Raw genomic sequence first — 17,305 nt, 5'->3', positions numbered from 1 at the left:
TATGCCTGCAGGAATGAATTTCATCCTCTCCACCTTCATTGCTCTGCAAAAGTTCTACTCCTTCTGCCTCAGTCATCTAATAATTAGTTATACCTGAAATAAAAATACATATACTTTAAAATATGACAGAGTTATGAAACGAAACCCTTCTTTTGAAATAAATATCCAGACTTTTGCCTGCCTTGACTAGGAAAGATATGCAGGAAGAACCTAACTTTTCACATTTTTAGTGTGAAAGGCAGAAGGGCGTTTGCCTGTACATGCTTAAAATCCTCACAATCAGGAACCCTGTTGAAAACATCTTTTAAAAGCAAGAAGGAATTCTGAGAATATGCAGAAAGAATGCAAGGTATTAATGTTTCTTGATTAAGACAAACAAAAATCTGATGGAGAATGAATTATGTATGATCACCCCAATGATTACATTGGAATGCAGTTTCAGAACAACCAGGAGCATTATGTACAAGACCTTTCTAATTCTTGGTTTGTTTGTTTTAAGCACATAATGGAGCCTGTCCTTCATTTCGGGCTATTTTGAAAATGCACACAAAGGACATGTTTTATTTCCCCATTGACATGTAATGAACCAAAGTTCCCTGTTGCTCTTTGGGCTGGGCTCAGATTTCAGGGGCGTGAAGGTAGCAATAATGACAGGACAACAATCTGGGATTGAAATGGCCACAACTTTTATTGATTTCAGATGCAAGTAGGCTTTGGCATAGGCATCAGGCATGTATCCTAAATCGGCCTAGCTTGGTTGCTGGCTGATTGCTCTATTAGCATTGATCCTGGTTTAAAGGTACAGTCATACCTCAGGTTGAATCCGCTTCAGGTTGAGCGTGCTCTGCGGCAAGTAATGGAGTGCGTTACTTCCAGGTTTCGTCCCTTGTGCATGCGCAGACGCTCAAAATGACGTCATGCGCATGCGCAGAAGCAGCAAAAAGTGACGCATGCGTGCGCAGACGTGCCATCGCTAGTTACGTTTGCTTCTGGATGCAAACGGGGCTCTGGAACGGATCCCGTTCATATCCATAGGTACCACTGTATTCCCTGCTGATGCAGTTCAAATGGGGGCGATCCCACCATAAAAGTTGGAGTTTTGTGTTCCATTAGCCCCCATCTGGGCCTTTGGACAAAACTTTCCTCCTGGATCCTTTTACTGGGATACCCTGAACCTTTGTTTCAATTCTGACTAAAGATCTAACCCAATGTCTTTTCTGCCAAAGGTTGTGTCAATTGCTATGAGGTAGGCAAAAGCCCCCTACAGGCTTAATTTTTCTCCCTGGCCCTGAATACGGTGACCAAATAATTCTACAGCAAGGTCGCGCAAGCACTGTCAACATACCTTCGGAGAATGCAAAGACATACAGGGTGGGCAGGTGGAATAATAGTTGCCGACTGCGCTGCCCACTTGCAGCGCAGCCGTAAGATATGACCTGGAGGCGGATCTGCGTGGAGACAGGCTCCTCCATGTCCGTCTGCAAATCAATGCCTCCTAGATTGGCCCTGACTGGCCCCTTTCAATTCAAAATTTGGGTGGGAAGTCCCTGAAATCTCTGCAACCAGCTGAAGGTACTGCCAGGGGTCGCGCAGCAGAGAACTCCCTCTGCTGCTGCCAGAGATACAATAAGCTGCCTTTCAGGTCTTAATGTTTTCCTCACAATGATTATAACACATTTCTCCACAGCTTTAGGGCTTCCATTTTGGTTTTAATTATTTCATTATTTAGATTTAGAGTCCATGATGCCCTGAGTGCTTTCCCTGTTTCCTTCTTAGTTTCCAAGTGCCTCCTTCTCTATGGATGTGTAAAAAGCTAATGCACTATCCAAGCCTTTCGTGGCAAGAGAGTGACCTGGCCTCCTCCTCTTCCTCTTTGCAGCATCTCTGTAAGGGAGAGAGGCTTTCTCCTTCCTGCCAGGAGGACTTCTTCCGGTGCTGTCAGGGGAATTTCCCTCGGTTGGGTCACTGTTCTAAAACCAAACGCTTCAGGTAGACTCCAAGGTAGGTAAAGGTAAAGGGACCCCTGACCGTTAGGTCCAGTCGTGACCGACTCTGGGGTTGCGGCGCTCATCTCGCTTTACTGGCCGAGGGAGCCGGAGTACAGCTTCCGGGTCATGTGGCCAGCAGGACTAAGCCGCTTCTGGCGAACCAGAGCAGCGCAGGGAAACACTGTTTACCTTCCCGCCGGAGCGGTACCTATTTATCTACTTGCACTTGGACGTGCTAGGTTGGCAGAGGGATTTGAACCGCCGACCTTCTGATCAGCAAGTCCTAGGCTCTGTGGTTTAACCCACAGCACCACCCGCGTCCCAAAAAAATATAAAGTATAAATTTCTAGGGGTGGAATTTAACATCTTGCTACTGCTAACGTTCTTTCTGCACAAGCTTATCAGCTTGCCAGGCAGAACCACCCCCATCCCTTCTGTGCTGTTCTGGGGCTTCTTCCAAACCACTCGCCCCACAAGCCAGGGGCAGGAGAGAGGGGGGAGCCCCACTGTGAAAGTGGAAGCCCAAAGTCTGAAACCTGAAGATCAGGATTTGCAAGTCATGTAAATTAGAAAGACAGGGTATATCATCCACAAATTTGTAATAAAAAACAAAACACATATTATACCAAGGACTAGGAGACTAAGCCACCTCCCTAGGACAAGATATCCCGCATCGGAAGCACCCCAGAATGTGCAAGCTTGTCTTAAAATATCTCCAAGGAGCTCCCACTATTGTCCTCTAGCAGTTTAATCTCTTGTTCACCTGCTGTTAACAGTTCAGAATTTTTTTCTGAAGTTCAACTTAAGATTTCCTATCTGGACTTTCAAAGCTTTACTCGCCCACCTTCTAGTAGAGCAGGGGTGTCCAAACGTTTTTCAAAGAGGGCCAGATTTGATGAAGTGAACATGCATGAGGGCTGACCAAAGTTGTTGACCTTTTTTAGGGTTGACGAGCTGTTGGGCTTCTTTTTGGATTTCCCCCCAAAGTTGTTGACCTTTTTTTAGGGTTCAAGTTGTTGACGATTTTAGAATTTTTACCCCAGGATATAAACTGGCCCCCGGGCCAGACTTTGGACTTTGCCTGCAGTAGATAGTGTAAAAGAAGTGAGTGTTGCCTCTGCTTTTCTAAGCATTTTTTCCCATTTTGCTAAGACCAACGGAAAGGGGGAGGGGTCATTCTAACCCCACACCCTGACAGACTCAGGGAGACTCGCAAGGGTAGCCAGCCATGTTGGGGAAGCCCGAGGGCCAAGCTAGACACATAATTGGAAATCATGTCAAAATGGCTCTAAAAATGTTACCACGCTAGTGGTGGGTTCGTTGGGACTGCAGTGCATGGGGAGGGGAGGGTAAAAAACACACACATGGATTTCTATGACAGTTTTGGAAGTTTTTCTTATAAAGGGGAGGGGTAAAATCCCCTAATCGAGCAACCTATTGTAAAGCTTAAACACCCTTCCCTCCCCAGCTGCAGGCATGACAAATATCACCACCACCACATTCCTGCACTGATATTAGCGCTGGGAAAAATCTCCTAGTATTTTTTTTAATGGAGGAGCTGACATGTTTGGCATCATGTCTAGTTTGGTGCTAAGCTCTTCCTGATGAGTGATGCCCTGTTTCCCTAGCAAGGACAGAGAGATACAAGCCGACCGTCTATCTTCACTTCAAGGGCTGCTCTAGTCTTGTTAGTGCCCTGCCCTACGCCTTGCCAATCTCAGATAAGATAGAGCTCCCAGGCACCTTCTCATTCTTGAGATTTCCGGTGCCATTTCCCACACCCAGGCTGGTCATTCTACTGAAGTAGTCTTAAAAGAGCAAAATATATAGCACACATAAAGGTAAAGGGACCCCAGACTGTTGGGTCCAGTCGTGGCCGACTCTGGGGTTGTGGCGCTCATCTCGCTTTGCTGGCCGAGGGAGCCAGTGTACAGTTTCTGGGTCATGTGGCCAGCATGACTAGGCCGCTTCTGGCGAAGCAGAGCAGCGCATGGAAATGCCATTTACCTTTCCGACAGAGTGGTACCTATTTATCTACTTGCACTTTGATGTGCTTTCGAACTGCTAGGTTGGCAGGAGCTGGGACCGAACAACGGGAGCTCACCCCATCGCAGGGATTCGAACCGCTGACCTTCTGATTGGCAAGTCCTAGGCTCTGTGGTTTAACCCACAGCGCCACCCGCATCCCTATAGCAGACATAGCCACATGGAATAAATCAAAGCAAAACAAACAAATCCCGTCCATGAAAAGGGGAAAGAAAGAAACACACTGGCTCAATAACCAATTGGGACAAGCAGGAAACATTCCTTCCTGGCCTCCCATAGAGAGCAGTGATGCTTCTCTGTCCCAAAGGAAATGGCAAAGGAAAAGGACACTGCTCTCCTGCCCAGTCCAGCTAGCTGCCAGGGTGGGAAACAGACTATGGAAAACTTTGTTCCCATTTGCAGGCATCCCTCCACTTTCTCGCGATCAATACTAAATAATAATAAATTTTTATTTATACCCCACCCTTACCGGTTCAGAAAACCGGGCTCAGGGCGGCTAACAACAAAATTAAAACACTTGATTGCAATACAACATAGAAGCAGCATAAAATACAATATAAAAACATGAATAACAATAAAATTCAGAGTTCAAAAATCAATTGGGGGGAAATCCATCCAATAAGTATTAGATAATCCCCAGGGCTAGCTGGCTGAATTAGTCCTACTTGGGCCAGCGAGGAGACCAGGAGAGAATTAGCTGTGGGGTCTCAGAGTGGGTGAAGGAAGGGAAGGGAAATAAAAGATCAGGCTGAATTCAGATTAAAGGCCAGGCGGAATAGCTCTGTCTTACAGGCCTGACGGAAGGAGGTTAAATCCTGAAGGGCCCTAGTCTCCTGGGACAGAGCATTCCACCAGGTCGGAGCCATCAACTTGCATGTGACTGTGCATACGTGTGTTGCCAATTTTTACGCTGCTCAGCCTCCCCGCCTAACAGCTGACACATGGGGTTAGTGCTGCTGCAGCAGCAGCAGATTTCTAGCGCATTCTCCAGCCGGCCCCAGAGCTTCAATTCCAGTTGTGGATATTTTTGGTACAGTATTTTTGATCTGGACTGCAAAAAGGGTGTTTAAAGGATGTTAAGAGGGTGTTCCCCACTTACGCGATTTTCACTTACGCATGTGGGGTGCCGGAATATAACCCCTACATAAGTGGGGGGGGGGGTCACCTGTTCTGCTCACAGCCTACAGTTTCTTTCCTTGTCCCAGAGGCTTTGCTGTGGTAGCAAGAGGCATTTGCTCCTTGCTACCACAGGAAGAAGCAACCAACGGTAAATGAGATTAAAGAAGCCAAAATCTCCCTGCTACTCTTCCTGAACATCTGTGCCTGCTGGATTCCACAGGCGATTTCACTACCAATGCTGTAATTTCCAAGTTTTGGAAATAACGCTCCTACTCGGGTACAGAAAAACGATACTTTTTTGGTACTAAATGTATCCTGTTGACCAGTGTCTCCCATTATATCCACTCAAATTCTTCTCCCAAGGGTTGTAGTTTAATCACTTATTTAAAGAATGGCAGCAAAACATTTTAATTCTTCTTGTCCACGATAAAGCTTTTACATTTTCCCATACTGAGCTTTGTTCTGCTGCTAACTGTCCAGCTCTTCCTCTTGAAAACAATGGAGGCTTGCGCTTATCTCCACACTGAGTTCCCCAGAGCTTGTAGTCCTGAATTACCTGAACATCTCAGAGCACCATTGTATGGAATCTGTCACATTCTTTTTTCTAATCTTACAACATTTAAAGTATGCTTTTTAAAAGTAAATGCATACAGATATCTTGATGGCTTTTTCTAGTCCACAATTCTTCCTTTTTTCTTATAAGAATAAAATTGTGGAATAAATCCCATTGTTGAAGAAGCGCTCTCTCTCTCTCTCTCTCTCTCTCTCTCTCTCTGTGTGTGTGTGTGTGTGCTGCCTCTGTTTGCTAAACTAGCTTGTTTCTAAATCCCTAAGCTTACCTTGAAAGGTGTTGAGGTTTTGGGTGCTTTCAGATATAATAATAATAATAATAATAATAATAATAATAATAATAATAATAATAAAAGATACGATGACACTTGAAAAGTGCCTGCTCTACTGCTGCCCAAGGCTCCAACGGTACCTTACTTTTGGGAAGCTAGAGGCAACAGGCGGTATTCAACTAAGGACTCAACTACATTGGTAAAGATTGGTAAAGATAATGTGCTTTATATGCATTACAACTCCGTGACACCAGATGGCACTGTGGAGTCCCATTTTTCGACAACTGGATTTCCCTGTATGAAGTTTACAATGCATTTAACTGAATCGTTTCTTTGATGTGTCTGGATCCAACCTAAGTTTCACTCAGAGCAAACCCATCAAAATTAATGAACACGGCTAAGCTTTGCCCTCTCTCTAGGAACTTCATTACCTCCCAGTTTTGATTGGCTATGTGGCAACATGACATCATCACATTGCACAGGCAAGGCGCCATTATGATTACCTAAAGAAGAATGAATCTAAGAACACATAATGGCAAAGGAAGAGGGGGCCAGGGAGGGACAGTGACACAGACAATCATGAAGGGTTTTCCCCAAAGGAGGTTTTCATACCGACCCACCCTGAAAGGCTACTCAGAATGAATCAGGAGAATACAGCATATATTCTTCAATGAATTTTGACAGACTGAATAATTAGAAAATATGCATCATAAAAATGGCATGAAATGTCTGTTGACTCAGAAAGATACCTGAGGTTTCTGTTACCTTTCTGCAGTTTACTGGGTTAGAATTAACAGAAATAGTTGAAGCAGCTTTTTAATCTTTTAAATTGTCTGTTCTTTTAATTAAACAAGAAGGGAAAGCAAGATGTGACCCGTCTTGTATGCTTTTTTCTGGTCTAACCTTGCTGCTTAACTTTCACACAGGTGAACAAAGATGAAGATGAGGGAAGGGAAGAGAAGGAGGTCTGTATTGGGGGGAGAGAATATGCTTTCTTCAGTATGTAGACCTGGAATATGAGAGAACATGCATAGGGTTTCTGGGTATAACCCACTGAGATCCACACACTAAAGAGCACATGCGCGTGCCACACACACACACACACACACACACTTCTCTAGCAAACTATACTCCTCCTCTTGGCCAATTCATATTGCCATAGACTTTGTTAGATACATGTTTGGTGAAGTGATGGTCTGAGCATTTCATACTCCCACATATCCCCAAATGGCCATGGAACTAATCAGGGTCTGGTCGTCTTCTCAGATGACTCCTGTTTCATGAATCTATTCAACCTGCATAGGCTAAAACCCAGCATGGATTACAAATAATAAGCCGGAAAATGATTGCGTGAGTCATGCCAAGCTGATCTGGGCTGCAGCAGCGCCCTTGAGACCCTGCAGAGTTTCCTCATGGTTCGTTACTTTATCAGTTCCATCATTCAAAATAAACTGCCATGACGCCTAGCATGACAGCTGCTTTGTGAGTAATTCAGCTCATCCATGGCCAAGCCAAAAAGAAAAGATGGCTTGTGGGAAAAGGTGTGAAGAATTTTAGCTGAGTTTTGTCAGGCTGTAGGTCAGGTTAGTATGGGCCAGGTTTCAGTGATGTCTAATAAGGATAATGGCTCACTACTCTTACCTCATTATCAGATAACATTTTAGACATGATAACAAACTGACAAAATCCTCGACTCTGATCATGGTAACACAGCAAAGCATACTGAGGCGAGCTATCAAATGCCAACGGTTAGCAGAGATTTCCATTTTCCTGTAGCACTGAAATGTATTTGCATATGAAATAGGTGGATGTGAAGCAATGTGATATAAAGTAAGCAATTGCTTCATTCAAAAAGTATACAGTTTTCATCTGTGATTAAAATGGAACAAACGGTAACACGGTTCACTTTGATCCCAGGGACCGTGCGCTGTTTTTATTTACAATTTGGGTTCCAGTTAAAAACAGAGAGTATGGCCAATGAGATCAATGGAGCATGGTGCAGATAAATGTAGAAGAATCTCTGGCATAGATACTGATATTTGAAATGAAAGATCTTGTCAAAGGGCTGGAGCCGGGCTAAGTTGAATGCAGGTCCCTATGAAGTCAATGGGATGAGATAGTCAAGACTTGAGATCTGCTGTGAAATCTGTGAAACTAACTTAGCTTGGTTCTCACTATAATATAACACAAAGTAATTTTAAAAATTGTATCTTGCCATAGCTACCAGAGAACATTTGTGCATCAGAAATGAAATTTTATTTCTTCCAGTTTTATGGGAGGTACAGAATTCTCAATATTATTATCGAGTATAGAAAGTTACTTTTTGAGACTAAAAGGTAAATTTTGACATGATTAATGCTTTATATTAAGAAAAAAATTCTTTCACTGTTTATGATGGGTAAGTACCAGAGCAGTTTATGTGCTATATTAGCATTTTAATGTAGCTAAATGCATTGCTTATATGAATAAAAAGTGCTATATGAAAAAATTGCAAAAGAAGTAGAATGTCAAATAACATTTCATCTCTAGGAATGAAATGCTAATAAGACCATTCAGCATTTCATACTAGAAGGCTACATAATCCAAAGAGGTGCTGTTTACACCAGTATTATCTTTGTGTAAAGAGATTGTCATGGCCAAAATCTCAGATAATCGTGTCAGACAAACTTCTCTGGCTTTACTGGTAAGATCTTTGCATTCTTATGCCAACTTCCTTGATTGCAGAATTCTACTTGACCCATCTGGAATGATACGCTGCGACTTCAGTCCTACTAAAGATGATTGCACTTAAGTCCTATTAAAACTAGCAGAACAATTTTGTTGTGACTACAGTAAGTCCCACTTATTTCAATGAGGATTAAACCAACTAGGATGTTGTCCTGGGGCTTTTATTACTACTGCTAAATAACTAACTGCTGCTACTGCTGTTGTTTTTAAACAGCAGTTGGGGGGTATATTCGTTACTGGCCCAATCCTGCTCTGAATTTCAAAACTCAACAATAGCTTTGGCGTTTTTTAGCATTAAAAGGCTATTTTGATATCACTTACCTTGGACAGTGCTCCTGTTTCTCAAATGAATGTTTGACAAACAGATATACAAGAGATAAATGGATACAAGTGACCAAACACAACACTGAAAATATTAAAACAAAAGGTCATACACATCTGAATAGATCTGACTGATGGGTGTCTTTCAAAATTAATTTAGATTCGTTCAAGAAAAAAGCCTGGGGAAAATGGAAAAATGTTCTGAAATGGGTAGGGAAATAATTATTTGTGCTCAAAAATAAAGGGGAGGAAAGAAAAAGAAAGAAAGAAAAAAATGTGCCTATAAAAGCCACATAAAATGGGACTCTCACTAGAAAAATGAGAGAAACTCCACCACACCTGGTGTGTTGTACATGCTGATAGAAGGGTTGTTATAGACGGCCGATTCCCCGAGCAATGTGTTATAAGGGTTGTTAGTGCCATGAGGACGAAGGAGAGCATTGGTTATAAGGTGGTTAGCCATGGCTCCTGGAGCAGCCCAATAGAAAGACAGAGAAAAAAAAGCAAAAAAAGGTCAATCAGGCAAATATGATTAAAAAAAGAAAACATTCAGACTGACAACAATTTCAACAGTCCCGATTAAAAGCAGCCAGCTACTTCGACTGGGAAGCTAAATGCCACCAAAGCACAGATGTCACTGAGAATGCAAACATAAAAGGATGGAAGTGATGCTAAACCAGCCATTCAGGATGTCCCCAACCAACTGCTTAGAGTCTAAATGGAAGAGACACGCAGCATGTTTGCCACATAAAAAAAAGATGATGATCACTCTAAAGGAAAGGCCAAACAAATATAATGAGCGTAACTTAAAATAAAATGGCACATTTAACACCCACTAAAGTGAGTCATGAGTTTCCTCCAGATTTCGGGCTCCGCTGCTACACTCCCAATACAGACTGCTCTTTATTCACTTTTGGAACAGTTTACTGACAACGCAACAAATAATGTGTCTAATATAGAAAGTAATGTGATGTGATTCATATTTACTTCTGTGAGAGGGGGGTCACCCCTGGGGCAGGATGGACCCTTAGAAAGCACTTTGTAATGACAGACAATGTAAAAGTCAGATGTATACAATACTGGGAGTCAATACTCAGATATTATGGTATCCCCCTTCCCATTTACAGTTCCTTGTTTTTTTACAAACACAACCCTCAAACTGGTAAGTGGCCAAATCAATGTTCATTTGCCATGCCAGAATGTTAGGTCAGGGTGAGGGGACCTAGACCTTTGATATAAAGTCCACTAGTACGGAAGTTCTTTATAGTGTAATTCACAAAGACCAAGAATAGCAAAATAAACAAGTCTATACAAACTAGTGTTAATAAAAGAAGATTAATATGAACAAGGGAAGGGCAGAAATAAGGATACTTCTGAAAGCAGCCACAGGTCCCATAGGGACGGTAAAAAATTCTGGGGAGGATTTCCAGACAGAGATGCAGAGAATATAGTTTCTCAAGTACTTCATTTTTTTCTGTCTTGGCAGCAAGGAGTGATATAAAAAGACTAGGAAAGAATTGCTGAAAAACTGTGATAATGAAAGAGGACTATTTTTTTGTGTTGGTACCCTCAATAATAATATAGGGACATTTGCAACAATTACCTAAAGACACAGTCCAACCACCAACTACTGTGATCTGGTAGAGCTTTTATGCATTCTGATGGGGCTTGCATAGGATAATGCCCAGTTAGATTCTGCCCTAAGACAGAAACCCAAAACATTTTGGAGAGAAAAAAGAGAAAGAAAGAAAGAAAGAAAGAAAGAAAGAGAGAGAGGAGTGGGCGTACAATCAGATGGGGCTTGCTAAGGGTCAGCGCTCCATGGGGAAAAGGGCCTTGCGACACAACAGGCCCACAGAGCTCAGTGATAGTTTCTAAAGCATGCATATTATTGTACCAGCTAGGAGCTGCAGAAAAGCGATTTCTGCCTGATGACATCCTTATGTTGTTAACACAAATTGGTGCATAACTGATAGGATTAGATACTGTTGATACCAAACTACACAGCTGGCTCCCATGTGAGACTTAATGCAAATTGAAAAGGAAAAAGGAAACCATACATCCATATATGTATCTTGTTTAATCTCTCCAGCTAATCTACGCTGTTGTGCTAATTTTTCTGCTACAGCTGTTTGCCATACCTTGTGATACGTGAGCCACAATTAATAGCTGTACTATAAAATCTTTTTGAACAACCTGTTCGTTGTTCTCTAAAAATAACAACACCAAGAGAGGCTTTTGCTGAATTGCCTGTTGAACAATGTCGCCAATGGTAGTCAAAATCATACTCCATTTTTTAAAAAATGTACCACATTCCCACCACAGGTGAATCAATGACCTCTGTGCCTATCATCACCTTGAGCGCAACAAGAGACATTCCCACTCAACAGGAGTAAGATGCATGTGTGTATCAACTTTAACATGACCTCCCAGGTTCTCACCGAAATAGTTTTCAGGTGAAGCTTAACTACGTACACAGGAGTTCCACTCAGTCTCTGTTAATCGTGTCTCTAGATCCACTTCCCAAGCTAGATTTAGTCACCTGCCATTTTCAAGAGAAGTTTAGCTGCACCCTTGTTCCTTTAGAGAATCTGCCTTGTTCGCCTTCTTGTAGAGAGTAAGAGAATGGGGGCAGATCCTTCTTTCTCAAAGGAGTCATGACAAAAACCCGGTTTGAGTTCTTTAAAACCAGCTAACTTTTAAGCTAGGGAAGAGCAGCTCCAGTTTTTCCTCAGTAAGATTCTGTACTCTCCAATTTCCTCTACTTTTCTAGTATCTAAATTGTGTCTGTTTATCACAAGTCCACAAAGTGAGGATGCTCCAAAAATGATAGGAGTGGTTGTGGTTTTGGCTTCATTTTCTCTATACTAACTGGTTGAAAAATAACAAAAAGCAAATCCGTAACTCTCAAGGAAGAGTTTAGCAAGGAGCGTTGGGACAGAAAATGAAAAAATAAAAATAAAAAATGTCCTGTCAATCAATGCTGGGCCTAAGAATGCCCCTAGTGGTTTATATGCTTAGCAGACAAGGTTCAAAGAGCTGGAATGTGGAATATGCAGAGAGAAACCCCAAGAGCTGCAAGTCAGTCACCTTCTTACCACCAAAGTTACAACTGCTTATTTATTTTATGTCCCGCTTCATCCCCAACACTCTGAACAACTTTACACAATACTTTAAAAGTTACACTAGAAAAGGTGAAAACGTACATTGTTCTGCCTAAGCATTTTATGAAGACTAGCAAAACAGCTCATGCAGGGCTGCGACTGAGACGAAACAGATGGCAGTTGAACTTGTTATGTGTGTTCACATTTGGACGTGAACCGGGCCAGTGTCTGGGGCCAGGTTTTTCTTTGCTTTCTCTCTGATTGTGGTGGCAGAGTTATTGCTGGGAAGGAGAGATTAGACTGGGAAGCCATAGCACACAGGTAGGCAATGCGGAGATCTCCAAATGATGTAAGACTACAACTGTCATTAGCCATGCTGAAAGGGGATGATGGGAAATGGAGTCAAACAAAAATGGAGAGACCATGTTGGCTATCACTGTGCTATGGCAGTTTTTGGATCCTAGGTTTACCGCCAAAGATTTGTCAGGGTATTGCGAATCAATACGCCTTCTCCAACTTATGCAAGCCCTGGGCAACCCCAATTTTTGTGTCTCTTTCACTCTCCTCTTATAACTCAAGATCTACCTGACAAATCTCCTTTTCTCTAGGCTCCTCTACTCCCTCATACCAGCTTCCATCTTAGTCCAGGCCTTCTCCTTCCATAGACCTTTCTTCCTCCCCTGACCCTATCTAGAAGCAGAATAGTTTAACGACTGACAGTCATAACTGGCTACCCCATGATCATGGCCAGAGTCATCATCATCACTGAAACCCCCGGAATAAAGAGCGAAAGCACCAAGTTTGAGGTCAGATAGGACGGACACAATTCTGTCAACGATGATTGACACTTAAGGGTCTGCAGTTGGATGAGGAAACCTGAAGAACTCTAATGCACATTTGCATATCACACAAAAAGATTAGGAGACACAATGATTTGGGACAGCTACAGAAAATAGGGACTGGCCGTATGTCATTGACTCACTGGGGACGTCAAACTACCTAACATCCGTATCTTGCAACAAGAAAGAAGGAGATCCCACACAGGTAAGTGTTTGAGGTTGACTTTATTGGTTTGCCCATTACCTCACTGGATTGCCTAGTGGTTAATGCAAATAGCAAACAGGTCAGGGCAAAGAGTCTATATGGCTCCCTGAATGTCACTTCCTCATAGCTCTTTTTCTGTGGGTTCCATTTCGTGCTTTTCTGCCCACTCCTGGTGTTCCCCGCTTTTCCATGGCTTCTGTCTTCTGATGTCCCAGCTTTGATGTAGCAGTGGAGTAAGTGGACAAGCTCTACCAGGCGCTGTGCGGAGCATGAGTAACTCCTCTGGGAAAAGCTCTTGAACTGAAGATACATGGACAAGAGTTGAAGTCAGGCTGTGTTCCCGTGGATTCAACTTCCCTAGCTGTGTCCGCCGCCTCTGTGAGCAACGGGGGAACCCCAGCTGACAAAGCGTCTCAGTCCGAGTGACAAACCGTCAAAGTTAATATGCGAGTTAGGCACGCAAGGCACACGCAAGCACACACACACAGGCACACAGCTCACCCTTCCTCAGATGATCTGTGCAGATCACCTTGGAAAAGGTGATCACCTTCTCTCCACTCATCAATGGATACAATGGAGGGGTGAGACTGGCATCCCCATAGGGGCATAAATATACCCCACCACTGTGTTTTCTCTTTTATCATTATATATAATTTGCTAGTTTGGTCATAGGTGTGGGGTCCCATAGCTTAACTCATTTACGTACATTGCTGACAATCGCTCATATTTGCAAGCAAGATTTTGGTTGTAGTGACCATTTTAAATGTTTATGCTTTTGTTTAATTAAATGAACAGTGTAATTCAGGAGAAAGCAATGGATCTAGTGGAAGAGGCTATTCTGTGATCTTTCCTAATAATATATGAATTATTTTCCAGAACACTTTTTTTTGCTATGGGAAATTCCCACTATATATCAAAAGTTCCAGCTCTGCTCCTTCAACATTTCCAAGAGATTATAGAATAATAATTATTAAATTTATTTATTAATACTAGGGTCTTATACCATCCTGCTGTTACTTCAAAGCCTTTTCCTCTAATTGCTGAAGATGATTTATATTCTTTATTTTCCCAGATCTTCCTAGATATATTATCTGCTATACTTTGGACAATCAAGTGTTTTACTTGCTTTGGTTCAGACCAGTATTTTAAAAGTAACTTATACATCGAAGATAAAAAGTCATTCTTAATAATCATAAATATTTTTGAAAGCGGATTCTTCTCTTATGGTGCAATCCTATACACATTTACCTGGGAGTAAGCACCACTGAACTCGGTGGGGGTTACTTCTGCATAGACATAGCTAGGATTGCATGCTTATTTGCACATTAGAGCTTAGAGGTTCAATGAATAATGCGTTTGAACACGGTCAAACCATGGAAGACTCAAACCTTGTAATTTCCTTTTAATCTGGAATAAGAATGTTATGCATCAAAATATCTTTATATTGGAAAAAGTCTTTCTGAACTTTAAAAAAAAAAATTTATTTTTTATTTTGCAAATACAAACCAAAAGAAGAACAATGCAAGGAAGAAAACAATTGAACAACAACATATTTCTAGGGGTCACTACACAGCGACTCACATTTGGTACAATTGCATATCCTAAGCTTATAAATTAAACTATCACTTATTATTGTACTTTTGAATGAACTGAGCCGTATGGATTAATATGCCTAATATGATTTTAAATAATCTATCACTGATCTAAGCAGTGATATAGTTCGACCTAGATACAGCTTGTACTGCCCCTATAGTCTTAAACTTCATATTTTAGTTTTGCATCCTTTGTGGGTAGTCAGTGGAGGTGGAACCAGTTAATTGGGGTTTACACATCTTCTGCCATCGTGTCCATAAGAAATGCCTAAAATCTCTTGACTACAAAGCTAATGTCAGTTTGCCTGAAATGATTGATTTAATAGCACCTCTGAAGCTAAATGTAACTCGACATTTCCTGCTTGGCAGGGGGTTGGACTCGATGGCCCTTGTGGTCTCTTCCAACTCTATGATTCTATGATTCTACGTCAAAGGAAGTTTATCAGAACTACCACCAAGGGAAAGGAAACTCACCTTCCTCCAGAGTGGTTTCGTAATGAATTGTATATATATATAGTGGCTGAGAAGGTCAAGTATTCTGGCTGAATGTTTGGCGGTGCTATTGTAACACCAAGGACTCTTTTACTGCCACAGTCCTACAGCAGAAGGGAAACATTCACCGAAAAGCTTCAGCCTTTGCTTGCGTTACACATCCCTTTCCATTCGGTCTCTTGCAAGATGCCCCTCAGAGAAACAAACTCTTATTGATTCTAGCAAACTAAGGCCATACGGAGACAACAGACCAAGTTGTAACTATTCCCTAAAACGCACATTGCCAGGATGACATGCTTACAGCTCCAGTTCATGCAGCTCTAAAAAGATGTGGCAATACAATGGCACCTCCATCCAGGATTAACTGTATGGAGTAGAAAGGATGCCATGAAGTGCAACCAAGACGTTCTGCTGTGGGCAACCTTCTGGGGGCAGGGGTATCATTGGGGTGTGGGAGGCATAAATGGGGCAAAAGCAAAAATGGATGTGATTCTTCCTTTTGTACAGTAGGCTATATTCCAGCCATGCAGAAATAAGAAGTTTCTACATTCTGCAACCCCCCCTCCATTCTCCACCTAGGCAACCAACAGGCACTGTTACACTTCATTGACATTCCAGCTAGGTCTTTAGCAGGACAGGAGAGCGGTCTGTGGCCTGGGGGGAATCCCAATGTTTCGAAGGAGAGGCCTGGTACCCTGCTCTACATGTTCTTGAGACTTCTATATGGTGGCCAGGAGGCTGCTCTGGAGGATGATATATCTGAAGCCAAAGAAAATAAATGTTCAGTGCTCAATGCTAAGTGTTGCACAGGAACTCCTCTATGGAAGAAACAGACGCAGAAGCATTGGGCAAGGCTAAGCTCTACACATCAAGCTGGAACGTAAAAGGATTGGGTGTGCTTATTCCACAAGGCAGGTCACTGTCTTTATGGACTGATGTTGAAGGAGGCCAATTTTCATGGCTGATAAAATAAGGCTGATCTGATAAGATCCCGGTCCCCACCCCCGCCCTAAGGAACTCCTTTCCAACACCAAGTCATAATGAAATGGTTGCTGCTGGAATCAAATAGGACAACGGATGTAAAACCTGAGGCAAACACAAGATTGGTGTTACATGTTATATGAGGGTAAATGCTCCTGGATAATGTTGTTGAGAACATCAAAGCAACGGGTTACATGCCTATCAATGAACCTATCAAAAGGTTCAGCGACAGAATTGTAACTGAGCCGCAGATTGATAGGGTGAGACACCACAGCCTACATCTCAAATCACACTAAATGATCATGTTGTAAGGTCTTCAGAAAGAACGGCCACTTATTTGGGGAGAAGGTGAACTTGTGGGCAACCCCCACCCCATTATCTGAGTGGTTTGTGTGCAGAATACACAGTGCTAAAGAATACACAACCCCATTCACACAGCACTGCACTGCTCATTTTCCAAAACAGGAAAACCGGAAGACTTGACACCCAAGAGTGCAGCTCTTTATTTTCCTTTAAGGCTTGTTCACTATCAAATCACGATATGGAGAAATGCCCATTGTGATGCTCCAGCAGGGCTAGCCTGGAATGCTTTGCCACTTGAGGCAAAACAGAAAATGGCGCCTCCTGCCTTGTCCTTCTCTGCTGCCTCTGCCACACCCCACTGCTGCCAAAGTGGGGAGATGGGTGATAGGAGTCATGATTCTAGGGGAGGAACGAGCCTTGCAGGAAACACAGTTCTGGAATAGGAGGGTAGATTCATTCATAATATTCAGTACTCAAAGAATTTAACCAATTCACGGCTGTTTTGGGGAGTCAGCAAACGAAGGATGGTGCCAATAGGTCACAGCCCAACAGAGTTAAAACTCTTTACACTCAACTCTTTTGTTGGCTTGTGGTCAGTGGAGTGAAGCATATGGAACTGAACACAGGATCGCAGCACAAATTATCAATGGATATTATTAATTGAGTCTATACACGGTCTTTCATTGAAAGAAACACAACCGAGGCTTCTCACAAACAAATGAAACAAGTTATAGCCCTACAACCGA

General features: G+C 42.5%; 1 protein-coding gene across 22 annotated transcripts in view; it reads right to left on the bottom strand.

The window, feature by feature from the left end:
• ADGRL3 (adhesion G protein-coupled receptor L3) overlaps positions 1 to 17,305 on the bottom strand; it is a 574,776-nt gene that overhangs the window by 36,092 nt on the left and 521,379 nt on the right. For 11 of the 22 annotated variants that reach the window (XM_082206024.1, XM_082206018.1, XM_082206034.1 and 8 more), the window contains one exon: positions 9,383 to 9,511. The exons of 9 other annotated variants lie outside the window; for them this stretch is intronic. In XM_082206024.1, the coding sequence (XP_082062150.1) occupies positions 9,383 to 9,511 (129 nt within the window). Of the gene's footprint in view, positions 1 to 9,382; positions 9,512 to 13,192; positions 13,492 to 15,307; positions 16,035 to 17,305 lie in introns of those variants that run through there. 2 more of the 22 variants (XM_082206025.1, XM_082206032.1) reach the window with 2 other exon arrangements.

Source organism: Podarcis vaucheri (genome assembly GCF_965113315.1).
Source record: "Podarcis vaucheri genome assembly, chromosome: 17".
Classification (NCBI taxonomy): Eukaryota; Metazoa; Chordata; class Lepidosauria; order Squamata; family Lacertidae; genus Podarcis; species Podarcis vaucheri.
Note: the sequence above shows the minus strand (reverse complement) of the source record. Positions and strands in the feature narration are given on the sequence as shown.